At 44.7% G+C, this 27,720-nt stretch overlaps 2 protein-coding genes across 2 annotated transcripts in view; one reads left to right on the top strand and one right to left on the bottom strand.

Moving 5' to 3' along the window:
- LOC309335098 (retinol dehydrogenase 5-like) overlaps positions 1–3,908 on the top strand; it is a 10,394-nt gene extending 6,486 nt beyond the window's left edge. The window contains 3 exon segments of the mRNA XM_081850043.1: positions 1,747–1,839; positions 1,842–2,015; positions 3,559–3,908. Of these exon segments, the coding sequence (XP_081706169.1) occupies positions 1,747–1,839; positions 1,842–2,015; positions 3,559–3,782 (491 nt within the window). The 3' untranslated portion in view covers positions 3,783–3,908.
- Positions 3,909–5,765: 1,857 nt separating this feature from the next.
- On the bottom strand, positions 5,766–25,608 carry CD63 (CD63 molecule; the record flags this gene model as incomplete). Its single annotated transcript, XM_081849933.1, is given in 10 exon segments — positions 5,766–6,482; positions 7,719–7,802; positions 7,897–8,037; positions 9,831–9,926; positions 12,128–12,202; positions 13,350–13,538; positions 23,753–23,833; positions 25,414–25,524; positions 25,527–25,586; positions 25,588–25,608. Coding segments are annotated over 10 exon segments (924 nt in total). The 3' UTR covers positions 5,766–6,416.
- Between the last annotated feature and the right edge of the window lie 2,112 nt (positions 25,609–27,720).

Below are 27,720 nucleotides of genomic sequence, written 5' to 3'. Positions count from 1 at the left end.
TGCCAGCAGCTGGACTGACAGAGGGGAGAAACACCTTAGATCAACTGCTCCTCCTGCTGGTGGGAAAGGAGTCATATTTGCCCTTGGAAGGATAATGCCCAGTTCTGATGTGCTGTAGCTCATTCTGAGCCATGGCTTTAGCATCACATCTGAACACAGTCAGTGTCCCACATCTAGAAAGGATGGGTTGTAGCCAACTAAGTGTTACTCTGAGCAGACCCCTTGAAATTAATGGACTTAAATAAGTTGCTTTCAACAGGTCTACTATGAGCGTGACTAATGTTGGGTGCAACCCCATGGATTTCACACTTCTGCAATTGGGAAATGCATCAGTCCATTTGGTGCCTGTCCTCAGCATAAATTCCAGACCTCCACACTTAGAAACTAGATGCTGAGACAAAGCTATGCCTTTTCAGATCTCGTTCTACACACTCTGCAGCTTTGAGCTAGGGGAACCAATTCAGTCTCTTCCTATCCTGCAGTTCAGTGAGTCTCAGCATGGCTCTCCCATCCAAACAGGCGGAAGCGATCTTCTGTTCTGGTTGCCGATTAATTAGTGTATCAATTGTCTGCATCACCACCCTGGGCTAACTAGAACCTAACAGGAGAGCAGGAGTGAAATAACATAACAGCTGTCCATCGTTCTGTCCGGACACTGAGGTCCAGCTCCAAGGGCCTTCTGGCGGTTCCCTCGCTGCAAGAAGCCAAGTTACAGGGAACCAGGCAGAGGGCCTTCTCGGTAGTGGCACCCGTCCTGTGGAACAACCTCCCACCAGATGTCAAAGAGAAAATAACTAGCAAACTTTTAGAAGACATCTAAAGGCAGCCCTGGTTAGGGAAGCTTTTAATGTTTAATAGGTTATTGTATTTAAGTGTTTTGTTGGAAGCCGCCCAGAGTGGCTGGGGGGACCCAGCCAGATGGGCGGGGTATAAATAATAAATTGTTGTTGTTGTTGTTGTTGTTGTTAAGCTGGTAAGACCTACAGCATTATACAAACATTAAATCAAATTTTTTTAAAAAGCAGATCTTTAGATATGGAAGTGTGCAAGAGACTTTTCCATCTTGTGTTCCCATGCCACAGCTGCTACAATTGCTAGGAAGGAGAAGGTTCACTGATAACGGCCTTTTCCCATGTTTTCATCCAGGTCTAGCAGTGCAATCATGCTAGGGTTTCCAAATTATTTTAAGCTGTGACGTAAAGTAAGATAGGAAAAAGGAATTGTTTTGATGACAAAAGTCAAGTGTGGCATCACAGAGGGGCAGATTTCCCACAACAGGAAGCTGCTAGGGTGTTGAGCTTCCCACTTTGTGCTGGCTGCACATTGGAGTTGCCAAGTGTTTTTTGTTTTGTTTTTTTTGCTGGCAGCAATCCTGTACTTTTAGCCACTGCACAATAATAGGTTCAGCAGTTGCATTTTCCCCATAATGGAAATAAAGAGCTCTAAGCTTGTTTTATGCAAAAAGTAAAGGTAGAAGCCCAGCCAGTAAAAAAAGGTGGAAGACATATGTACACACAGACACATGTTCACGATCACTTGATATAGGCTGTTTACACCTTTATTGTTGCAATCAAATTTATTCAACCCCTCTCCATTGCAAATCAGGTTTATTGTCAGAATTGACAGACTTTCAGCTGTTTGCAATGAGCAAATCAAACAAAAAGCAATGGAAATAGCTTGACACAAAGGATGCTTCAAGCGGTTTCCCCAAATTCAGCTGAAATTGCAACACACTGGCATCTCCAGTCTCGCTATTATTCAACCCCTTCATGGCAAGCTCATGGAGTGTGTTCCTAATCCTTGCAATGGTGAGTATGGAATATGAAACTCCTCTTTTTTCTCTTTTTTTAGGAGGGATATGTACCATTTTGGGGTAAAGGTCTCTATTGTGGAGCCAGGCTTCTTCAAGACGGCTGTGACCAACCTTGAATCAATAGAAGCCTCCTTAAGGCAACTCTGGGACCGAATGAGCCCCGAGACTCGACAGAGCTACGGTGAAGACTTCTTTCCAAACTGTGAGTACCAGTGCAGTCACTGACTGCTGGAGGGAAAGCAAGGTTAGATCTTGTTTCTGAAATACAGGGCCATTAGCTGTACAAAAGAACAAACAGGCACAGAGCAGCAAGAACTTAATTCAAGCCCTAGCACAAGAATGACTAACCTAAGTTTCCAGACCCAAAATGATCAAGGGTCTGGAAACTAAGCCTTATGAGGAACGCTTGAGGAGCTGGGTATGCTTAGCCTGGAAAAGAAGAGACAGAGGAGAGATATGCCATCTTCAAACTGCTAGGTTGGCAGGAGCAGGGACCGAGCAACGGGAGCTCACCCCGTCGCGGGGATTCAAACCGCTGACCTTCTGATTGGCAAGTCCTAGGCTCTGTGGTTTGCCCACAGTGCCACCTGTGTCCCTATACACCCCATTACTTGCAGCAAATTCCAACTCTGTTTCTTCTTCTTTTTAACCATCACTTTTATCTTTCATCTGTCAGCTCCTAAGCAGCACAGTCCTGCAATGGTTTCTCCATGGTTCAAGTATGTGCTTTAGTTCCTTCTTAGAGCCTCCCAACATGAGCTAGCGCTGGATCCCTAGACCCACACTACAACTTGCTAGGACTGCTGGCGCTTGCAGAGTTCCCTCCCTCCAGCCTTCCTTTGGTGGTAATGTCTTGGCATGCACAACTTCTCATATGAGGTGGGTGGGAGGGAAGAGATATATTCTGTAAGCTCAAGCTAATCTTTCACTTTCTAAGACTGGAGCTGGGCAGCTCAGCTCAGGCATGGAGACATCTGCCAGTTTCATAATGGGGCTTATAAAAGGATCAAATCCTTGGTGTACACTTATTTAGAGGCATGGGATTAGGGGAAAATCAACTGCCACAGGAGAGAGGTGACTGCATTTTTAATTTCCTCACTGCATTCTTATAACACCCCCCCCCCCCACACACACAACTAAGGAGCTCAAGGTTTTTCCATCTCCATGTTATCCTCACAACAACCCCATTAAGTAGGTTAGGCCAAGAGACAGTGAATGGTCACCCACTGAGCTTCTTGGAGGAGTGTGGATTCGAACTCTGGTCTCCCAGGTCACAGTCAAACACTTTTAACCGTTACACCACACTGTGCCTCTGTTCACAATTTTAAGTTCAGATAAGAAGAGGTCATGTCCCCTGGGCAAAACCAACACGTGGTGCAATCCGAGATACGTGTTTCGTAATGCACGCAGAACCTGTTACTAGTTCCTCTGAGTTTAACAATGTTCTGAAAGCCATCAAAGTACTCTGGAGCCATAGGGTTACATCAACTCCAAAAAAAGGATTGTGCAGATGTGACTTCCAACATAGATGCAAATAAAAAAAAATGCCAAGCATGTGCATAAAAATTCTAATTTTGATCTGAAGTACTAGGTCCAAGACCAGGGGAACCAGGAACCAGGGGTGAGGAGGAGGAAGAGGGTAGATAGTAATTAGGATGGATGCACTGAGCAGGCAAAGGTAGGCAGGCAGGCAAAGGTAGGCATGCATGTTTTTGATGATTGCAATCATACTTGCCTCTCCACAGACCTGAAAGTCCAGAAGTTCATCATGAACATCATCTGCGACCCAGACCTCAGCAAAGTGACCAACTGCATGGAGCACGCCCTTCAGGCCAAATACCCCCGCACCCGCTATAGCGCTGGCTGGGATGCCAAGTTTCTGTGGCTGCCAGTCTCTTATCTACCTGCCTTCATGGTGGACATTGTTTTGGCTACCATCCTACCCAAGCCAGCCCATCGGGCCCGCTAAACTCCCCGAACCTCACACCTCGCCTCTCTCCAGGACCAAGCCTGTGGACCAGCTGTCAATCAGACAGACCACATTCCTTCGCAAGAACTATGAAGAAATAAAAGTGTCATTGTCAGTAGGAAAAAAGCTGTTTGCCCAGCCTGCTTGCTCCTCTTCCGCAGATCAGAGGGTGTTATGGAAATTTTCAACAGTACTCCAAAAAAGCATGATTATTGTAGATCATGGTGTTTCTAAGCCAGGCACCAACCATATAGAAGGGAACAATAATCCAGACTGGGAGCACGATTAGGGAGAAACCACACTTGCAGCTTTCATTGTGAGGTGGTCAACCAGTGCAAAATTAGAAGCAGAGGATATTGCAGCAGCTGAACTGTCTAAGGAAGTGGTTTTTTTAAAGGTTTCTAAAGCAACATTTTGCAAGAGATGCTCCTGACAGTTTGGCATTGAATCCTCGAAGGTTGAGGAACAAGAGCACACTATACAGGGCAGTTGCTGAGGGTGGTGGGCTTTTACATCAGTCCGCGAAATTCATGGCACTTTCACGAGTCAACACATTACAGGGCAATAGTTGCAGAGTACAGAAGCTGATTCAGAGAAGCTCAAACTCTTCTTTCTCTTCCAACCCACCCACCCCAAACTTCCAAAGGACCTCAGGAATTAACCAGAGTATATAGCTTGAAAGTTAGCTGTTTCAGCCACGTGAGACACTAGGTGGCAACCTGGGGGGGCCCAGGGCTGTTTAAAATGCATGCGGGTAGTTGAAATCGCCCACAAGAAATGCAGCCTTTGATATAGAAAAGGCTCCCCCACCTCATCTTAAGATGGCCAGGATCTACTTGGAAAGGGGATAGATAAATTTAGTTGGCTAACACGCATAAAAAGATGACTGTACCCCAGTTGAATATGAGCAACTGAGAGGCGCTGGTCCTGTGCAGAGGCAGAGCGTATCACCACTGGGTTAAATGCAAGCTTGCTATTGACATATGCAGAATTAGGGAGTCGGAATTTTCAGCCAAGCAAGCAAGTTAGTTTTATTGCGGCAAAAGCCAGCGACACAGAACACCACAAGATCAAACAAGCTGAAACCCTTCATCTCTCCACTGCAGCAGTAGAGTATGGGTCTTTCCCCAAAATGTGCAGAGACATCCCAGCTGCAAGGAGCTGAGCAAGCAGAACCAGTGAAGCACTGAATGAGGGGGAAGCAACAAGACCTGTACTGTACTGCTTTCTTTTGTCTTATTTGGGGCCTCAATCAATGGCACAGTTAGCCCCAAAGCGTAGGTTTTTAGATGGACATCACTACTGAAGCATGCATGCACTCATTCGTAATTTTGGAGAGGCAGGATACCCAAAGACATAAAAAGCATAAATAATCCTACCATAAACGCATAACTGTGCTTTGCGTAAGAAGGCATGGTTATTCATCACATGAGAATACTGAAATAGCTGGTGGCTACGGGGTTATTATTTTTTTGCAAAGAAGAAGAGCTCATGTGTTCTCCAAAACAGCCATAGTTCCTTTTCCTGTGACCTCAACCCAGGGAGATTTCAGCTACACAGAAGTTCTTCCTAGCAGGCTGCAAATTGCTTATTCATCACAGCAAACAGAACTCAGCCCATTAAATGTCAGTATGGCAATGTATTGACACAGTTGAGATAATACAAAGGTAAGGAAACTGCAGCTGTAGTGTGAATTAGAAAAATCCCTGCCACACCCTCCAAAAGGTTCTGGACAGAACATGGGAGCAAAAGTGATCCATTGCCAAGAACTAAAGGCCAGTTAAAAACCAGGAGCAGGTAAGAAGATGATAGAAGTCTACGGTTATAGAGTGATTTGGCTTCCAGATAAATCAAAGAGGCATCAGGAAGATTTAAATACATAATTACAAATGCAAGGAAATTTCTTTTTGAAGCTTGCCACCTATCCACAATGCAGACAAATGCAAAATCAGGATGGAGATAGCACATAAATAAGCCAGAACACATGGGAGAAACAATGTCTTTATTTTCCAAATAATGAATTACTGGCTAAAAAAACAAAGTCCCCACAATTTTCCATCCCGTTGTGGTTTCCAAAACAACTATGCTCACTTGATTAAACAGACAGTCTTTCCAAGGGGGGAAAAAGGAGCATCCTAAAGTATATAGCAGTCTACTTATTAGGTGAGGTGTCATGGGGAAATGCTGCAGGTTCAGAAGTCTTGAAGATTGAATCTGGGAGAAGCAAAAGTTCAGAGGTCCTTGCTCAGGCCTATGAAAGGGACTAAGAAAATTTGCTGGAATACAATAACAGTCGTGTATCACAAGATGCCCACTAGATCGTGAAGTATAGCATGAAAGCTAATGCAACTTTTGAAGTAGGAATGGAGTGTTGAATGAGGCACAGAAGATAGGAACTTTGAGGGAAACATCCCATTAGGGGATTGGAGGGTGGGGAGAGATAAGGCAACGTGTGAATCCTTGGGAGGGCGGCATATGTGTTCAAGAAAGGGAACAGAAGAGGAGACATTCACCCAACGCCTGTTCTACAGGCATATATAATGGTCAGTTGCACCCCCAGAAAAGGAGACAGAAATATCCCAGGGGTTCTGTGATTGCTGCTGCAGTAACCAGATGTGGTAAGATGAGATGCGGCTACATAACCTCGTAGCCACTGCGGATTCCTTTCATGAGACAACAAGCAAAAATGATGCCCAGGAGCTGAGGAAAGAAGTTACAAGAAAATTGTATCAGCTGTGAGGTGTAATTTGCAAGTAAGTGAATGTTTCACTACACAGTGGCCCTACAAGGAATAGAGGCCATGCAACCACTTCTCCCATCCTTTCGTAGGGTGTGTGTGTGCAGGAAATTTCTCCTGCTCAGCTCTTTGAAATGCACCACCAAATTTGCTAAACTTTTACATGCAGAGCCATTATTTGCTTACTTTCTGCATGCAAAGCAGATACTCCCCTACTGAGCTACAGTCCTTTAGGTCTCCACTTCAGGTGACTGTTTAGGCAGTCATAACTTTGGGGGCAAGGGGAACTGGCAGCAAGGCAATCCCTCTACAGTCCAAACAGCTCAAGCCTGCAATGGCCTCCTTCGGTATGCACATGCCACAGGAACCAGTTATATAGCTCACAAGCTACTTCTGTTTACTCAGGTAGCCCATTTCCCCGTAACAATCCCCATGCCCCGAGCTCTGCACTAGACTGCCAAATGAAGGGCACAATCCACCACGGTTGTAATGACAGCAAGCAGTACCAGTATCTTTCCAGTGCTTGCAATTTGCATTAGTGAATCAAACGTGGGCCAACACATTTCTACCGCCCACAGTATAGACTTGACAAGCTGGGGGAATATTCTGAGCTGGAGCGAAGTGGCATGGAAGAGCTCTGCAGAACACCAATAGCATTACTTCGCAGCTTAACCCTACACACTAGTCTGCTAGTCAGCAGTACAGATGGGACACAGGATACAACGCAACACTCTGTGTACATCAGATGCACATTGGATTACTGAATCATAAGTTCTACATGGACCTATGGTGCCAAGTTCAAGTATCTTCTCCTTTTGTTTGGATGACAGGGGGAGCCGTTTCTAAACCTTTTAAGACTGTGAACAAAACTCTGGAGAAATAGGTGGGCAATGCTTGGGTGAAGTCCCAAAAGCAGGCTTGCCCAGAAGCCAAAAGTTGGGTTTCAGAGTCCTGCAGATTCCATTGCTGCTAACTAAAGATACTAAAATCCCGGATGGTGGAAATATTTAACCCAGATCACTTATCCGGGTTGAAAGATTCAGATGTTAATGTCAAAACTTCTTTTTAAAAAAGAAAAGCACTGAATGAAGACAGAACGGTAGTTTGCCCCAGTGTAACAACATCATGGGGCAGATGTGCGTGCATGCGCACCCAGCCACCACCCACAGATCCCCATAATCTATTATAATTCTTGGTACCTCAAAGAAGGCAATGCCCAATGCCACTCCAGCCACAATGATGATGTGTTTTCTCAACCAGGCTTCTATTTTTGTTACACAGCCCTGCAGGGAGAGAGGGAACAAGGTTTTATAGCATCCACCCAAACCCTCATGCTAGGAACAAAGCTTTCCTTTCCCAGCACTCATCCATCCATACCTCCTGGTTGATTTTTTCTACGGTTGGATTATTTTGGCAATCGGTGTCATTGTGTTTGCAGCAGGATGGAGGTATATTTGAGGGCGTAGTTCCGTTACCGTTAAACCAATCCGTGTAATTGGAGGCTCCACAACAGCTATACTACAATTGGAGAGAGATGAGGGTGGGGGAGAGAGATCAGTATCTTCCAGGCCAACAGGGATTGTTAACTCCCAGAACAGAGAACATTTCCTTAACATACCCAAGTATTCTGCATGGTAATCCATCCATCACTCCCATTTTGCAAATAGGGAATAGAGGGCAACTGTAGTGATCTGCACAAAACTACCCGTTGAATCACTGAATCCAGATTCAAGTCCAACAGCCTTTAATAACATAGTAAGAGCTTTCCTGGATCAAGCCAAAGACCCATTATAGTTCAACAGCCTACTACTATCACTGTGGCCAATCAGATACCCATAGGAAGCAGGCAAGCACTCTCTTCCCACTTGCGATTCCCAAAAACTCATATTCAGAGGCATGCAGAGTATGTATTTTTTGTCCACCCTGAATATTCCAATGATCAGCTCCATTTGATGTCTTGAGTTCTAATGTTATGAGACAGAAAAGCTTCTCCATTCTCTTTCTCCACACCAGGCATCAACGTACACATGCCACCTTCTCAGTTGCCTTTTCTCAAAACTGAAAACCACCACATGTCATAACCATTCACCGTAGGCGAATTGCGCCACTGCCTTGATAATTTTGGTTGCCCTTTTCTAAAACATTTCTTTGTTATTTTGCCATCTCATCTGCACCGATGGCAGCTTCAATTTTGTCAAAAATTGGTACAGGGGCTGCACCGTCATTCGTCTTGATAGAGTCTAATTTCTTCTGGTCGTCCATTCTGCTTTGCGCCTATACTCTATATCAATTATGTAGATTGTCAACCATGAAAATAGCATACTGTTGAAGAACAACTATCTCCACCAGGTCCCCTTTCACCGTCTTTGTACTATACCCCTCATTTTCGGGAAGTTCCTTTTTTAAAAATTCAAAGGTGACTTCTATTGGTCTTTGTTGGCAATTGTCCATTTACATATACCAATCAATGTAAGTTTATTGTTTTAGCCAAAGGCCATAACAAATCTGCAGCAACAGCACCAATAAAACAATACGGATCATACAGCCAACATTAACAGAGAAGTTACCAGAGATACCAAATCCAGCTTGATTTCAAATTAAACCTCTTAATCACCAATTTATAGTGATTTAATCTAACTCCTTTTTCATTGTTGTTGTTATTTTGCAGTGTTACAAAGCTGTTATTGCCACCCCAAAAGAAACTGGGCCATTTCTGCCTGGTTGTACCTGCTTGGTTGTGTAGACAAAGGTTTCAGAAAGCAATCTCTTGTGTGGAACCAGCAGCATTTCAGAGGAATCTACCTTGAAGGCCCTGGCTTTCTACAACCTACCTAACAACTTAGATTTTGCTTCCAGGACCTTCCATTTATTTCCCCATGTCACTGGCACCAACATGCACCATGGCCACTGATTCCATCCCAGCACTTATTCAACCTTTCAGTGGTTGACTTACTGTCTTTAAAGAGGAAAGGTGGGATATTAATGCAGCAATGCCATTTTTAAAATGGGAGGATCTAATGTACCAACAGATCCATATCTCCAAGACAGCTTTACTTGGCAAAACTATTATAATACTGAGGGCACTTTCAGAAGGAGTCTGTGATATGACATGGGGATCTGCCAAGAAGTGAAGAATCCCACTGGGTACACCTTGGCCCTTGAAAATGTTCAAAGTTACCCTTCAAATTATGGGTGAAGTTTTGTTCCCTGCTCTTAGCAGAAGATGCCATCAGAAAACAAGGACGATCCCCTGCCAGCATTGCCTCCCCAACAATTAGATCTAGGAAGCAGGCCTTCTATGTTACACTCACCTTCCGCTGCATGTCATCCAACAAATTCTTAACTTCTTTATTATTTTTGTAGACTGCTATTTCTGCCCTGATTTCTTTGTCAATCACCGTTTTGATCTGGAAGAGGAAGCAAGAAGAAAAGGAAAGGGAAGAATTAAAAAGGACATCTGATGAGGGTGACTAAGCCTCCTTAAGATTTAGCCAAGACCAAAATCATAGGTAAATTAAGCATGTCTGAGGAAGTTCCTCCCCTTGTGAGAACATGAGGATCTTCTGGATGAATTCTCTAGTGATGGTCTTCAATCTCAGGGTCAATCCAGTGATTAAAAAAAAAAAAGAGTTTCTCTTTAGATATTCCCTCTGCCTATCTCTCTGTAGGGCAGGTGTGGCCAACATACAACCTCTAGTTGTTGCTGGGACTCCCAACTCTCATCAACCTCATCCAGGAGGGCCAATGGCAGAAGCGAGGGATGTTATAGCTAAAAATCACCTGGCTAAGATGTGTAAGAATGTGTCAAATAAATGTTGGGAATGCAAACATACTAAAGAGTCATTTTTTCATATGTGGTGGACATGTATAAAACGCTAAAGGCTTTTGGGAAATGATACATAATGAATTGAAGAAAAGAATTCAAGTTGGTTATTCCCAAAAGCCCCAAAGCTTTTCTACCAAGGGATAATAGGGATGGAGGTCCCCAAAAGGATGGTTCAACAGCAGCAGCCAGAATCCTGTACACGCAGAAATGGAAAGGAGGAGAGGTACTAACCAAAGAGGAATGACTTCAAAAGTTTAATGGACTATGTGGAAATTGTGAAATAGCAGATCAAAGTGACAAACTGTTTGTGGACTGCTACAGTCAAATTAAAACGTGGGCGGGGGGGGGGAAACATGGCACTGAGCTCATAGCGCTCTGTGAAGGTAGCGATGCTGCTGGCCTTCGCTTCAGGGCTGCTGGTGGGCTGGCAGGCAAACAGGGCGCGGAGGCGCTACCTCGACTGGCAGAAGAAGTGGCTGCTGGACCAGCTGGCAGCCACGCAGAAGAAGCTAGACCTGCCGTAAGCCTGCCAGGAGCAAATGGAAGCAAGAGGAAGCCTTTGCATCAAATCTGACATTTAACAGACATTAAGAAAACACACACGTACAAGAATAATGCTTCTATTATTTCATTCAATAAGACTGATACCTGAAGAAGCTCAACATGTATGGAAGAACATCATCAAAACAAACGCTGAAATTTTGTGGTCTGCTTTGATGGGGTCAACTTCTTGTGCCATGTTTGGAAGAAGTGATTTGTTTCATTGTCAACTATGATGACTGAATCTTGATAACAAGTGTCTGCATGTGACTAAATAAACTTTCTTTTAGCAAGCTATTCTAGTTTTTAAAAAAGCGGGCAGGTTTGAATTACGAGCAGCGGAAAGAAAACAATGACAAGTGAAATGTTTCCCAACCTTGTGCCTCCAGCTGTTTTTGAACTACAACTCCCATCATCCCTGACTAGCAAGACCAGTGGCCAGGGATGATGGGAATTGTAGTCCAAAAACAGCTGGAGGCACAAGGTTGGGAAACACTGAAATAGAGGATATTTGTATCAAATACAAATATGTTATATAAAGCAATAGATAAAGGGTGGGAATAAAAACATCATGGAGGTAAGGCTGGGAAGTCAAAAATTTTATTTTAAAAAAAGGTTATTTATGTATGCCACTACAGCGGCCTGTGTTTTGTTAGCCCAAAAATGGAAAACGAGCGAGGTCCCAACCAAAGAAGAATGGCAACTTAAACTGATGGTAGATGCGCAGCTTGCGGACCTAACATGTAGAACAAGAGAACAAGAAGAAAATACATTTAAAGAAGACTGGAAAATGTTTATTGAATATATGGGGGAAATTGTGTACACTTGAAAACGCTGGCCATGTTAAAATAAATTCAACAGTGTAAATAAGTTTTGATGGAAGTAATAATGAAAAACTGAATGGTTTAGTTTATATAAAACAGGCAGGGGTTTATGCTAAGCAAAATGAACCATGGAAAGAGAAGGGAAGTCACTGATATTTTAAGGCTGTCTAAATGAATATTCTAAATTGTAAAACAGAAAATTGAATAAAAAATTTAAAAAGTCAAAATTTAAAGTAAAACATATTGAAATTTAAGTAAATTTGTAAAACCTCTGAAATCAATAAAAAATATGGAAGAAAAAAACCTCTGGAGACCCCCATGCTGACTACCACTGCTCCAGGGGGTTGTAGCAAACATCTGGAGAGAACAGCAGAACCACCCTTTACCCAAAACCACGGAACCCAGAGGCATCTCTTACCTCATCTTTGTAGATGTAGCCAGCAATGGCAGCTGCAATCTCCACCAGGAAGATCAGTGTCAGCAGCACAGCAAACTATTGAAGGAAATGCAGTTGTTAATAATATCTATGGAGTGCTTGTTGATCCCAGCCTCACTGCCACCCTTCATTTTGGGCTTAGCAAGAAGAGAAAATAGTCCCCCTTCACCCTTATTCATATGAATCTCACCACCTTCTGACAGCAAAGACTGTGCCCACTTAAGAAGCAGCCCTACCTCTGAAAAGGAGAGCTTTGCCTAAATAACTCTCCCGCTATGATGTCTGCAGTGGCCTAGCCAGCCAGAGGAGACAGAACCCATTCTTATTCAAAGCCTATCAAATCTGTTCTGTGAAGCCAGTGATTTGCCCCATCCTGACTCCCAATATGCAAAATGGGAAACGATGACAACAGGCTAGAACAGTAGTTGCCAACGAGGTGCCCCCCAACTCCCAATGTCCCTGATCACCCATTGGCCATGCTTACTGAGGCTAGGTCTGAGCGACAGCTGGCTGTCAACATCGTGATAGATCACCAGCTAAACATTGCAATATATTGAAGTATCACAATGTCTTAAATAAGGATGAAGTCTGTAGAGGCATTGGCTGGCTTCATTGTTTTTTCTGCTTTGTGATTTTTGCATGGTGTGTACACACCCCATGTTTCGTGATATATTGCTAGGTCAAAAATTATGAAACCGTTATCACGCTGATGGCAGCCATAGCACAACATCTGGAGAGCAACATATTGACTACCCCTGGGCAAGAATGGTTTTGAGACCTGTTGCAGGGCAAGGTTAACAACACAGGTCTTAGATCAGCAGTAAGACGAAGCGTAACTTATGTACTTGGCAAGCACGCCTTATTCCAGGCATAGGCAACCTTCGGCCCTCCAGATGTCTTGGCCTACAACTCCCATGATCCCTAGCTAACAAGACCATTCCTCAGGGATGATGGGAATTGTAGTCCAAAATATCTAGAGGGCCAAAGGTTGCCTATACCTGGTTTATTCGCTATCCTTACTGCCTTCCATTTCTCAAGCTCTAGAAAGGGTGGGGTGCCAAAGGCTCAGGTGCCTGGATTAGAGGGCTTTGGAGGCTGCAGTCCCGACTACTAAGCTATATTATCTCCCTCCAGCCAGTCAGATCTAAGAGTTCAGCTTCCCACCCTGCGATTCCAATGCCTAGCTCCCCTTCATTCTCCTCACCGTGGTGACCATGCAGTAGTTCTCCTTTAACGCTCCGCAGCAGCCAAAGAAAGAGATGAAGAAGACTATAACTCCAACAGCCAGGATGACAATGGGAGGGCCTGAAGCAGAGGCGCTGGTCATCACCAGGGTGTGTTTGAGTTCAATCTGTACATAAATGCCCAAGGCGATCAGAGCAATGCCGCAGAGCTGTGTGGAAGAGAAACCAACCATTAGTGGCGGAATTGTCCATGCATAACCAACAGAAGAACTGCACCACTGGAGTCGGGCAGAATATTGCATCAAGATTCATAATTACCCCCCCAAAAAGGGGGGGGAGGAATAATAACTAATAAAAACTTTATTATTTATTCTGTTTATTTTATTTACATATTATTTATAACCTGCCCATCTGGCTGGGTTGCCCCAGCAACTCTGGGCGGCTTCCAACACATATAATGAAATCAAAGTACAAAAAACTTTACAGGTATTGTTTACTACAAGAAACTAGAACAGAGTTAACATTTGCTTTTCATTTTGAAGTAAAACTTGCACTGCCAGCTGCTCTGCAGTGTGAAAACACCATTGATTTGACCTTAAGGTGTGCATCGTAGTTTCAAATAAAAAGGAAGATGCCAAGACAATACTTCAGCAAAGCTTCGTAATAAGCAACAAGGGGGTAACAGTCTGTTAACAACTGAAGCTGGGCTCAAATACACGATCCACGCAGTGTTAGAAACCGGGATAGAAAAGCTAGGAGCCAAATGGCTCCTGGGATCTGGGTTGTGAGCGCCAAAACAGAATGTCTAGTCACCATTTTGGGGAGGGGGGTCGGCAACACTTTATTTTGATAACCCTGAACCAATACGCAATTCATATAAGTGACACATTGTTAATATGACATTTTTAACATACATTGTTAAAACTGTTAATACTGTTTAATTTGGTGTCTGCAAAAAAAATAATACCATACTTCAGTATTCAAAACACTCTACTGTTTGTTGTTAAACTCCTTAACATATTGCCTATCCTTAACATACACTTTGAGGCTTCAAAGCACATACATTTCAGTAATCCTTGAGTGTCAGCCAGGTGCAAAAAGTGGCAGCCACTTTTTTAAGGTAAAGGTAAAGGGACCCTTGACCATTAGGTCCAGTCGTGACCGACTCTGGGGTTGCGGTGCTCATCTCGCTTTATTGGCCGAGAGAGCCAGGATATAGCTTCCAGGTCATGTGGCCAGCATGACTAAGCCACTTCTGGCGAACCAGAGCAGCAAACGGAAACGCCGTTTATCTTCCCACTGGAGTGGTACCTATTTATCTACTTACACTTTGATGTGCTTTCGAACTGCTAGGTTGGCAGGAGCAGGGACTGAGCAACGGGAGCTCACTCCGTCGTGGGGACTCGAACAACCAACTTTCTGATGGGGAAGTCCTAGGCCCTGTGGTTTAACCCACAACGTTCGCAAATGGAGAAACTTTAGGTGCAAAATTTGCCTGGCACCAAGTGTTTCTGCCAGCATTAAGGCATCTGAATTAGAAGGGGTGGAAAGTGCTATCAGGTGTTAAAGGACTCATATTGCATCCTCATTGTCTTGTCCCACCATCTGCCATGCATTCAGAGGATGAAGGTCTGCAGCAGGGAGCTTGCCGTTCTCTGCTCCCCACACAGTTTAGAAGGCTGTGTGCCTGAAGTTCTAAACTCAGCAGGGAGCCAAGTAGGAGCAGGTCTCCCCAGGCACATAAATGGGGCTCAAAGGCATGGGGGTGGGGGGGTTGCAGGTCCAGGCTCCTGGGACTATGACAGAAGGGGATGGGGATAGCAAATATGCCTCTGCACTGCTCTCCCCTTACATCAGAGATGGGGAACCTGCAGCCCTCCAGGTGTTGTTGGACTCTAGTACCCATCAGTCCCAGCCAGCATGGCAGTGATCACAGGTGGAGTGTAACATCTGGAGGGCATTACAAGTTTCCTATCCCTGCCTCACATGGTTCTAAGCGTGGAGGCCCTTAATACTGAATAGGGGTCTGAAATGGGGATGAATTCAGCTCCTAGAGCAGGCTTCATCAACCTCGGCCCTCCAGATGTTTTTGGCCTACAACTCCCATGATCCCTAGCTAGCAGGACCAGCGGTTAGGGATGATGGGAACTGTAGTACCAAAACAGCTGGAGGGCCGAGGTTGAGGAAGCCTGTCTTAAGAGTTTTAATACTGTTGAAGGCATACCTTCCCAACATTCACAGGTAAAAGCGACACATTTGTGTTCTTAAAAACACCTCCATTTCCACAACAAGGCTGACAGTCTGCCTTCCCCTAATCCAAACAGGCTGATTATAAAAGGCTTCTCCACCCCAGATGCTGTGTACGCTTATTCTGCAATATCCTGTCCTTGTGGCTTTCATGACCAAGCCAGTTCTTTCTTTCTTTCAAAAAAGATAACTCATTAAGTAACATTTACTATCAGGGTCTGTGAATATGGAGGAATGAGAAGGGAAGGAGCACATTGGTATGTTGCAACTGGATGCAGTTTGGGCCTGGTCACATGCTTTTTAAACATGCCCTGCTTGCTTGCTCTTTTACTTGAAATATATACTAGCAGAGTGCAGTTATAATAATAGGGTCACCATAATTAACAGTCCAGAGCAAACCAAAGCTGCTGTTTGTTTGTTTGTTTAAAAAAAAGACAGGGTAGGGATTATAGGGAGAGAAGTTCAATAAAAGACGATTAAGTTGTTTATGTATGTAATGACAGAAGCTAGGATTCTTTATGCATAAAAATGGAAAGATGGGAGAATTTCCCACCAAATAAGAACGGATAAGTGATGAACTGTGGGGAATTGTTTTATGGAAGAACAGAAGCCTTTTTTGGACTATGTAAAGAAATATTCTAGCATGTTAAATTCGTGAGCAGGACGTGAACTATGAGCAAAAGAAGGAATTGGAGATTATTGTATTATTGTTATGATATAAGAGAGAGAAGACAGGGTGTGCAGCAAATAAAATAAAGTAAAGTAAAGTAAAAGTAAAGTAAAAGTAAAAGTAAAAGTAAAAGTAAAGTAAAAGTAAAGTAAAGTAAAGTAAAGTAAAGTAAAGTAAAGTAAAGTAAAATAAAATAAAATAAAATAAAATAAAATAAAATAAAATAAAATAAAATAAAATAAAATACCACCATGGAAAATGGGGCGGGAGGTCAACAAAACAAAAGAAAAACCTATTATGTATTGGAATGTTTATGTGAAACTTTATGAAAATTCAACGAAATATATCAGTTTAAAAATGGCAGGGTATGTTAATACTTTGGCAGTGATACCATGTGCAGTAGCATCAAATTGCCACCCACAAGTTACTGTAGACTTGGCAGCAGGTCACATATGAGAGAGAGAGAGAGAGAGAGAGAGAGACCCCAAGACAGAAGAATGACAACTGTAGCAAGATAGTCTTAACGGGGCAGTTATTTATCAGGGAGAGGTAGGGAGAGGTACCAAGAGAGTCAGAGTAAACAGAGACCATTATAAGCAAGATCAGATGAAGGCACCCAGCTCAGGACTGAGTCAGCACAGCTGTAGGGTGAAATTCCCACCCAGTTCCCAAATAGGTGCTGCGTTTACTGGAGCTGATATTTACCTTGCCCTATCACAGCAGGGTGGATCCACCTAAGGCAAAGAGGCCCAAGCCCAGTTTACAGATTACCCACAGCAAGCTTTGAACTTGCAGGCAGATCAGCAGAGATCCATGACCACCATCACTCGCCAGGGGAAAAACTCTGGTGGCAAGTTGTGGATATTCCCACTGGCTCAATATGAGGGCAAAGATGGGCTAACTCTGATCTGAGGTGGGTATGTATGTGGATGGATGGATGGAGGGGTGTTCACAAAAGAGCACCAAAGAACGCAGAAACTGTTGGGAGGCACTAAAAACAGGGCGATGCCCGTTTGTCTTGCAGGAGTGGTTCAGCCACACATGCAATTTCCCCCTTTCCTTCCTGAAGACAAACAGCCAGTGTCAAAAGAAAATGGTTTTTATTATATGCCTCATTGCAACAAGCGTGAGGGGTGCACATGGTTCAAAAGCTTTCAGTGAGTTTCCTTCCCCCCCCCCCCCGTGTGTGAGAATAAACTTTAGGGTGTCTCCAGAAATCCCTCCTGCGACTTCACTTGCTCTCTGCAGCTGGGCTGTTCTGTATAACCTCCACGCGATTCTTGTGCCAAATCCCACCCAAAGTGCTACGGCAAACAGGCCACAGTGCAGGCAGCACAGCAATTGTTCACAAAATCAGGAAGGGTTATGCTAAGACTAAGCAGTCTCATTAGTTGCTATCTCTTCTGTCACACCGTTTCCTGTTCATGTTACAGAAGGAAGATGCCGCCTGGACTCAACAATAGGACATTTTATGCTGGAAACCTTTTCTGGAGCAGCAATCACCACAGAAAGCAGGAATTACTGGCTTTCTGCCCCCAAGACACACCCTCCAGGCTAATATCTTTGTTCCTTCATAAGTCTCTTCTAGCAGATCCAAGGGACATCTGGCTGCTGTTTACATTAGACCAAAGCAAACCATCCCATCAACTCCAATGATCGTATGCCGACTCGGGTTAATGTTTTCTGGGGAGAGCATGCTTTCCCAAGGCACAGGAAGTGGAAACGCGAAAGGCAGCTAAGTGCACTGTAGGCCAACAACACCAGCAACAAAAAACCCCAGTCTAAGCCAATTTCTGCAAGTAGTCCTAGTCCAAACACACATTTCCCCACCTCATCCTTCCTGAACCATATGGTAACTCCAAGCATAATAGTTTTTATAACATGGGGGTGTTTTCACAAGCAGTGCCAAGTCAGTTCCCTCCATTTCTCACATTGGTAGTAGGAAGAAAGCAAGGTCTTGTGGCATTTTAAAATAAGCTTTTGTTGTTTGCAGCCGGATGCATGAAGAGTTGTCCTGAACTGGTGAGGTATATTCATCTCTCTCTCACTCACATACAGAAGAAGAAATGTTTACAAAAATTAGGGCACAAAGTCCAGCAATTCAGAGATCAGGTGTACAGAGACAGGTGTAAATGAGACCCAATCAAGGTGGGTGTGAGTGGCCCACTTTTCATTGGTGAAGAATTGGTAAGGCGAGATGAATAAACTTAAATATATAGGGTCCCTTCAGGCTTTCACTGCTTTGTGAGAGGGATTGAAGTGCATGTTGGCACATTAAAGTGCTCTGTCGCCCTAGTGCAACAAATATACTGTAATAAAAAAAAACCAGACATTTTGCAATTTGGAAAGCCACGTTGAAATGCATTTAAAAGTATGGGATGAATGAAAGACTAACAGGGTAAAACGAAGGGAGAACCACGGACATTGCCTGAGCTTCTTGAAGGGATAGAAATGCGATTGCTTAACAAAATAAATAGCCTGAGGATAAGACTTCTGGGTGTGGCAAATAAGGCTCCACCGAACAAAACATCATGACACAATGAGGTGGTTAATCCTTAAGGTTCCCCAGGACTCTAGCTGAGCTGGCTATCATAGGTACACTTCTGCCATTGATGAGAGGACACATGTATAAAACAATCTTGACTGCTTTGGTTACAGATAGGTAGCCGTGTTGGTCTGCCATAGTCAAAACAAAACAAATTCCTTCCAGTAGCACCTTAAAGACCAACTAAGTCAGTTGGTCTTGACTGCTTTGGTAATTAAGGCACAGCAGCAGCCAGGCCAAATATGAAAGAGGTGCCTATATAAAGAGCACATACAAAAGGTCCCCCCTCTGAACCCAGGAAATGCTTCACACTGCTGTTCCATTACCCAAGTAGGGCGAAGCCACAGTTTCTGCCACTTCCTGGCTTGTATCATAACACTGATCGCACCAAGCGGCATCCTAACAATAGCAAGCTGACACACTTTTTTATTTGGTACGTTTAAACAGGCAACATCCTATATTTTCATATGGTTTCTACATGCAAAACAGAAAACTTGAGTAAAGCTCAGTTCTTTCAGCTCTAGTTGAATAGTGGGATCCTAATGAATACTAATCACATAACATTTTGAAAGACCTAAAATATAATACGAGTTTGGAGTTCGTATGTATACTTTATAGTTCTCAAAGCATGGGATTCCGAGTCCGAAAAACTTGGTGGAAAAGATAAGCCACAAGATATACTGCCTGAGACTAATGGAAACACACATTTAGAACTTAGAATTAGTGGGGGTTTTGAAATTCAAGTTTTGGTGTGTATACTAGGAACAAATCATTTCAGATTCTAGGGTCCAGGATGGAGCTTGGATTCTAGATCCTTTATCTTCAGCAGAGTTACATGTAACCACCACCCCTCCTCAGAGGCCGTATTTACCATTCTGATCACTTTAACAGGGAAATCAAACATGTTGCTAACTCGCCCATCTTTATGACTGGCAAAACAAACACTGGCTTGGTTTGCACATCACACTTAGCCAAACCACAGCTGAACTCAGATGCATGGGCACCTACAGAGGAGACTGTAGCTGCTTCACTTCTGCCCAAGTCAAAATGTTGCTGCTGTACCACACTAAGCTAAGCTGTGGTTCGAATGAATGTGTTGTCTGAACTCAGGTTCATGACTTAAGCGCTCTCCAGACTAACCACGAGTTGTAACAATAGGTTACAGCTCATGGTTTCTGAGGTGAGCTAAACCACAAGCCCAGGCAAGATGCTAAGCCAAACCATGGTTTAAGGTCATTGTGACACAGCAGCAAAAAGACAGCGGAGCAGCGTACCTGCAGCATAACCTCCCAGAGCCCACAGACTTGCATGTTCATGCCAAGTCATGGTTCACCTTAGCATGTGTGAACCTGGTCAGCGTGACACAAAGAAAGGTAAAAACGTGAGCATAGCTAGTCAATCTTTTTCCAACACTAAAGCGATGTGACTTTTAAAACGTTGGTTCTCCTCTTCCCAGCATAACAACACCCCATCAGGTTCGCTGTTTTGACTACAGATATTAATGTGATTAGCCTGATAGCAGCAACAGGATGCACCTGGCAAGGAACGTTTTGACCCCTGTGTAACAAGACAGATGTAAAACATTCTTGTTTACTGAATAATCCCAAAAGATCCCAGGTTTAGAGGGAGTAACAACGGGAGCCCTTTGAGTCAATTCAATCCCTTCAGTGGGTGGCAGCTGTGCCCACCCCCATGCCCAGTTGCTGCCCAGAAGCAAAAGAGAAAGAGGTGAGGATCCTATGCAATAAGACTTGACTATTTCGTGGGACATTTTCTTTGTCAATTGACGTAGGCAAGTTAAGTAGGCAAATATAGCTGGGTGAATGCATCCTTCAGTTTAGCTATATTCATGTGATATGGTATCATGTGACACACAGAGACAGACAGACACCACTAGAGATCAGGTCAAGATGCCAGAAATCTTAGGCTTCAGTTTCCATCATAGGTACAGAAATAAGAGATTGAAACTGAAATTGTTCTTGCCTTGCCACCCCAAGCAAATAATTCTTAAAAGTGGCCACCCGCCAAAAATAACTGCTTATCATGATTCTAAGCCAGGGACGGGAAGCCAGTGGTCCTCCAGGTGTGATCCAACTCTCATCAGCCTCATCTGCCATGGCCAATGTCAAGCAGAATGGGAGTCAGAAGGCAGGATTCAACCAACGAATCTCATCGATGGAAGCCCTGTGGAAGGGATTCCGCTTTTGCAATTTGGCTTTTCCTCCTCCCCTTATGCAGCTCCCAAAATTGGCTCAGGGTGGGCCGTTTGGGAAAGCCCCTGGAACAGTTCAGAGAGGAGAGGAGAGGAGAGGAGAGGGCTGTGTGTGTGTGTGTGTGTGTGTGTGTGTGTGTGTGTTTTCCATCAAGCAAGCCAAAATAGTTACCTTGATGGAACAATAATCTAAGTGAGATGCTGAATTCTTCCCATAGCCCAGCAACACCTGAAGGAACCAGTTTCCCACTCCTGCTGCAAATCATCTCCTCCAATCTCTTCTCCCTCTTTCCACCCCACTCATCCATTCAGCGGATGCTCCTACCCTTGCCACACCTGCCATTCTGAAGGCTCTCCCAACCTTGGTTCCCCAGATGTTGTTGAACTACAACACCCATCATTCCTAACCACTGGTGCTGCTAGCTAGGGATGATGGGAGTTGCAGTCCAATAACATCTGGGGACCCAGGGTTGAGAAAGGCTGTTCCAGTGCCAAGGGAGAAACAATCAAGAGAAAGGAGAAAAATATTTCCCTTGTATGCTGAACCCATCAAAGGGCATCACTAAAAATTCTGTCCATGATTCCTCACACCCAAGCCAAGCCTCTTCCAATTCCACTGGAAGTCTTCCATCCTCTGTTTTTAGGTTTATCCTCTTTCCTGGCTCCCATACTAAATTGATGGCAGGGTAGTTAATGTGGTTCCCTCCAGATGTTGCTGGACTACAGCTCCTTATTCTTCTAAACTGTATTGGGGCATTCTGATGTGAGAAGCAGTTAATAAATTCAATAGACCTGACCACTGGTCATAATGGCTGGGGCTGATGAGAAGTGGGAATTATATGGAAGGCAGCAAGCTGACTACCCCTGGCTCCATGCAACACAGGAATTTCATCAGAGACTGAGCAATAACTGGTGCCTGTAAGGAGCAGTGAGATGAGCTGGGCACTGCTGTTGAGCAACAGGAAGGCCGTTTCCACAAAATTCATGTGGGTGGGTGATTCATTCTGCATCATTAAAAGTGCATTAAGACCCTGACCTCACCTTCCAGAGTACAGAAGGCATTGCAAAGGAACCCTGTCTGCTTTGTTCCACCACCAGAAGCTGCTGTTCACTATATGTAGATATGTCAGTCCCCACTAGTCCTAGACCACCATGACAACTGGCGTGGTACAAGCAAAGTCCTTCACCAACACAGCTCTAAGAGCAGAGATAATAATAATAATAATAATAATAATAATAATAATAATAATAATAATAATATAATTTATTATTTGTACCCTGCCAGCTTCTGAGGGTGATAGTGTGTGATACCACGAGTGGCATCTACATCATGACTTCAGGAGGAGCTGGGGCAGAGCCAAATGCGGCAAGTAGACGGCTCCTGCTGGTACCAACACCAGTGGGAGGCTGCTTCGACCCTCCTTCACTTCCATGGCAGCAGCAGGAGGAAGAGGAGGAGCCACACTGCCCTTTTTGGACACTGGGGGGCCCTGCCTCAAAAATTATTTAGGAGCCCCCAAAGGGCTCGGCCCCCAGGAGCTGACATCTCTGTTTAAGAGGCAGTAGGACTGAACTGGTCCTTAAAGAAAGTTTGTTCTTTATTTTCTAATATACACCACATGCTGCATACCTTGCATTCCATATACTTTTTTTACAGGGAGTTGGACTAGATGACCCTTGGGTCCCTTCCAACACTATGATTCTATGAATGACAAGAACCCATTAATCCTTTTCCCTCCTAGAAAGTGCCAGATAACCAATGATAACCAGTGTACTTGTTTATTGAACTGCCCATTGGCATTAATCACATTTGCTACTAAGCAGTCACCGACCCGCATGCAAAACATCCCAGGGTCATGGAGCCAATGGCTGGATGCACCCTTGAAGGACAAATAGGAGCATTTCTGGACAGTGATTTCCAGACTTCCTGTTCCCAAGCGGGGAGGAGGATTAAGCAATCCTGAACATTCACATTCAATACTTATATTAGCCTTGTTCACTCATTTCTTGCACATACTAGCTCTGCTCTTTAACACACATGGAACACAGTTGTCTGAAACGGAGTCCCTAGTACTGCAAGCAGCTGATGTGAGTTAGGTTTGCCAAATCACTGGGTGTTCCAGTTGTGTGGAAGCAAGCTACTTGCTCGAAACCATGAGTGCCTGTAGACCTGAGTAACACATAAAGATCACTACTAAGCTCCGTGAAGCCCCCAGCTGTTTTTTTAGAAAGATTATCAGCATCTCTAAAGCTAAACTCCCAGGGTCTTTGAGAGGAAGCCAGGGCAGCTACTGGTTTGAGAAGACTAAGCCATGTAATTCAGATATGCCTCAGATTATATCATTTACAGGAAAGCCTGATAAAAATGTAACACAGACCAAGGAAGCCAAGTCAGACTCTTCAAGACACACTACCTCTCAAGTCTGGCAGAACTTGGAAGGAAAGTTTGCTAGTGCTTACAGAAGCCCGAGACTTTGGGCAACAAGTAGCCCCTACAAGGAGTATAGTCAAGCCGTTAAAAAAAAGTTAAAACAAAATGAACAGAATTTAAAATAGTCATGTGAAGGCTCTATAAGCCTGTTATCCAGCTTCTCTGCCAAATAGAAAATACCAGCAGTCAAGATACATAAATTTTGTTGTATGAACACCGCCTTCCCCCCAGTTTTGAGGAGTTCTTTTTCTTAAGTAGGCAAGAAGTAACTGCTACTCCTTGCAGTTTCAAGCACCAAGGCCCTCCAAATCAACTTACCCAGAAAATGAAGTTGAAGAAAAAAACCAGGAATTTAACACATTTCATACCACCGTCGACCCCCATTTTGCGTATCTGTCCCTGCAAAGTTTAAAAAAGAAAGTCAGAACCAACAGACTTAGGCGGCATAAACGACACAGAAGGTACATATCAGAGAGGAGGAGGTGGGGATTATAAACATAAGGGAAGTTGGGGGAGGGCAGAGAAAAGCAGGAAGCTTGGAGGAGTCAGCCTTGAACGGGGTGCGTGGGAGAAGAAAGCGGATACGATCCCAGTCATTGTAAACACAACTCCCTCCAGGGAGGGAAAGTCCTTCACAAGTGCATCAGCCTAGAAATAGACTGTTAAAAGGAAGCAGGACTGTGCCCAGCCTTCCTTCTTTCTCTGCCCCAGTTCCCTCCACCCCATGGGCGTAGCCAGGATTTACGGGGGGGGGGGAGGGGGAGGCAGGTAGCCAGGATTTTTTTTTTGGGGGGGGAGGCAGGACACCCACTTGTCATCAACCTTTGCCTAGCAGATTCGAAACCTAAAATTACTTTCTTCTGACCCCACGCGCTCAGAAAAACCCGTCAAAAATCTTTCTACAATTTCCATAATAATAATTTTTTTCTTTTTTTATTATAATTTTTATTGTTAAAATAATTCAACATTAATACACATACATACAACATACCTACCTACATACAACATACCTACAACATACCTACATTCAATCAATCCCACAGATAATTCCCATCACCATCCACCCCCCCTCACCCTTTGTGTTAGACTTCCAATCTACTCAATTGCAATTTCTTTCTACTTCTATTACTTTCTTTCACACACCTTTAACCTAATAATAATAATAATTTTATGATTTATACCCCACCCATCTGGCTTGGTTTCCCCAGCCCCTCTGGGTGGCTCCCAACAGAGTATTAAAAACACGATGAAACAGACATTAAAAACTCCCCTTCTACTTTTAGTTAAGCATTTTTATTTTATTTTTACTTGATTTAGGTGGGGGCAAGTGCCCCCCACCCCACCCCCCGGAGTCCGCCCCGTTCTTCTCCCCCTCAGCCAGTCACATGGCAACCTTAACAGCAGCAGGACACACACAAGGCCAACTCTATACTCGTCGTTATGGCGAAGGGAAGGGGAAGAGGAAAGCAGCCCACCCTTTCCCTTAGCCGCAAAAAACTTCGCCGTTTCCGCAACAGCTTCTGGGCTCGTCGAAGGCGGACGGCGGGCAAACGCTCCTCTCTCCCCACCTTCCCTTCCTCCCCAGGCAAAGCCAGATTTCAAGAGCCTTCAAGGCGTGGCGAGGGGAGGAAGGAAACTCCAGACCCGGAGGGGAGGGTTGCCATATTCCCAACAGTGACAGGAAAGTTTCTGAGCTTTTTTTAACGGTTTGGGGGCAAAGTTGTTGAGCTGCATTTTTTTTTAAATAGTTCTGCCCAAAGTTGTCGAACTTTTGGAAAGCTCCCCAGAAGGCCGTTTTGGAGTAACCCCGAGGCGCCACCTCAGGCCCCTCACCAGTCCGCGAGTTTCTCCCTCTCCGCGTAAAAGCGCTTCCCGCCCGCAGAGCAAAGGCTCCATTCCCTCAGGTAAAAGAGAAACTTCTCGTCGTTTGCATTGGTGGGGGTTTTTTTTGGGGGGGGGGAGGGTGTTGCTTCTCTTACCGTCCAACGACTTCCTCGTCCCCAAGGGCCGTCCAGCCAACAAACAGCAGCGCGCGCTTCCCAACTTGGCAGCAGTGAGCGGAGCGCCGCGTCGGCGGGGCGTCTTATACTGTGGCGGGACCCGCCTCTCGCGTCACTTCTCCAGAACTCGGCTCATTTCCCCCCCCCCCCGTCCTCCTCCCAGCTGCTCGTCATGTGATGGAAACGGGGGAAAGTGTGAGCAGCGGCGGAGGGGGGGGGGGACAGGGGAAGGGGCCGGGCTCAGCCACAAGCGGCTCTGTCGGAGTCAACAGGAAAGGAGGGTCTCCGGGGCCCCCACAGGCAGCCAGCTGGGCGCGAGCGCGCACTTTCCCTTGCGCTTTTCACTTGTTCCGGCCACCCCCGCCCGCCTTAGCAACCCCCCGAAAAAGTCCCCTGCTTTTCTCTCGGTAGGGGTGGGGGGGGTGCCGTCGTTTCTCTGTACACTCTGGACTTGGTGGGATTTGCTTCCCCCGGAGGAGGAGGAGGTGTGCGTTTCATTTGTGGATTGGTGAAGTGGATAGAGCCTTCCCAAAGTTGCCCAAGGCGACAAACAAGCGACAAAACAACAAATTTAAATTTCTGTACTGAAAGGTCAAACAGTACATCATTATATGCGCACTGAACATAGTGAGGCGTAAAGAAAAGAAAAGGAGAAAGAGAAACGGAACCCTCGTAGAAAGGAAAAATAAAGGGGGAAGGGGGAAATCCCCCAAAATGTATACTTTACAAGGTTGTTACTGTATTTCACCAGACCTTAACCTATTACAGTATTTGTAAGAATGGATTCCAAATATACAGTGGTACCTCGGGTTACATATGCTTTACGTTACATACACTTCAGGTTACAGACTCCGCTAACCCAGAAATAGTACCTCGGGTTAAGAACTTTGCTTCAGGATGAGAACAGAAATCGTGCTCCGGCAGCACAGCAGCAGTAGGAGGCCCCATTAGCTAAAGTGGTGCTTCAGGTTCAGAACAGTTTCAGGTTAAGAACGGACCTCCGGAACGAATTAAGTACTTAACCCGAGATACGACTGTAATTGAATTTGCCCATGGCAAGTCTGCGCTTATGCAAGTTGTTCATACGTTGCAAGTTTGTATAAGAGTTCAATCCAATCGTAGAAGGGAGCCACGTTTTGATTTTTGCAGTTCATCGGGATCAGTCTTTTTGCTGAGATAAGGGCACGGAGAGTCTACTCGTATTGTCCTTTTGTAAGGTTCCATGTGCTGGGTATATATGTAATTCAAGAGGATATTTTGCTCTGTAAATGTAAGGTTGTTCCACACAGTTCTGTTGATAGTTTCAGTTATCTTCTGCCAAAAATCTTTCAGTAGAGAAGCATTATCCCTACTGCATCTCCAACAGTGATAAAACTATTAAACTAAAATTAAAACGGTCCCAGGCACAGACTGGGAACGATTCTCATTTGGAAAGACTTGTTGGAAAAGGAAGGTCTGCAGCGAGCGGATGTACGCGGGAAGGTGATTCCACAGGGCAGAGGAGGTGCCTCAAGGCTAAAAGCATTGTGCAAAATTGACCTTCCAGTAAGATAGTTTCTTCAGGAGGCCCTCACCTGTAGAGTGCAGTGGTTGAGGGGGAATATAAGGGATGAGACAATCTTTCAAGTATCCTGGTCCCAAGCTGGTATCCTGGTCCCAGTCCTTGAGCTATCATGCAATGGCACACTTGGGGGTATCAAATTTCAGCAGCACCGTGTGACGCCAAAATTTGGCACTCCAGCCTTTTGCTTTTCATTCTACCTCATAGTTGTGCTGTCCCTGAAGCTCTGCACCCAATGTGGCCAAATGGTTGCACCCCTCTAAATCCAACTCCATATTGTGGTCCTGGGCCATTTAAGGCTTTATAGGTCAAAACCAGCACTATGGAGCTGCGCCCCCCCCCTTTAGACCAGGGCTTTCCTTTTTAAAATATTTTATTAATTATCCAAAAACAAAAATAAATAAAAACAATACATATTCAAATGCTCTACGTGGGGCTACCTTTGAAGGTGACCCGGAAACTACAACAAATCCAGAATGCGGCAGCTAGACTGGTGACTGGGAGCGGCCGCCGAGACCATATAACACTGGTCTTGAAAGACCTACATTGGCTCCCAGTACGTTTCCGAGCACAATTCAAAGTGTTGGTGCTGACCTTTAAAGCCCTAAACGGCCTCGGTCCAGTATATCTGAAGGAGCGTCTCCACCCCCATCGTTCTGCCCGGACACTGAGGTCCAGCTCCGAGGGCCTTCTGGCGGTTCCCTCACTGCGAGAGGCCAAGTTAC

Source organism: Podarcis erhardii (genome assembly GCF_964252035.2).
Source record: "Podarcis erhardii genome assembly, chromosome: 2".
Taxonomy (NCBI): Eukaryota; Metazoa; Chordata; class Lepidosauria; order Squamata; family Lacertidae; genus Podarcis; species Podarcis erhardii.
Note: the sequence above shows the minus strand (reverse complement) of the source record. Positions and strands in the feature narration are given on the sequence as shown.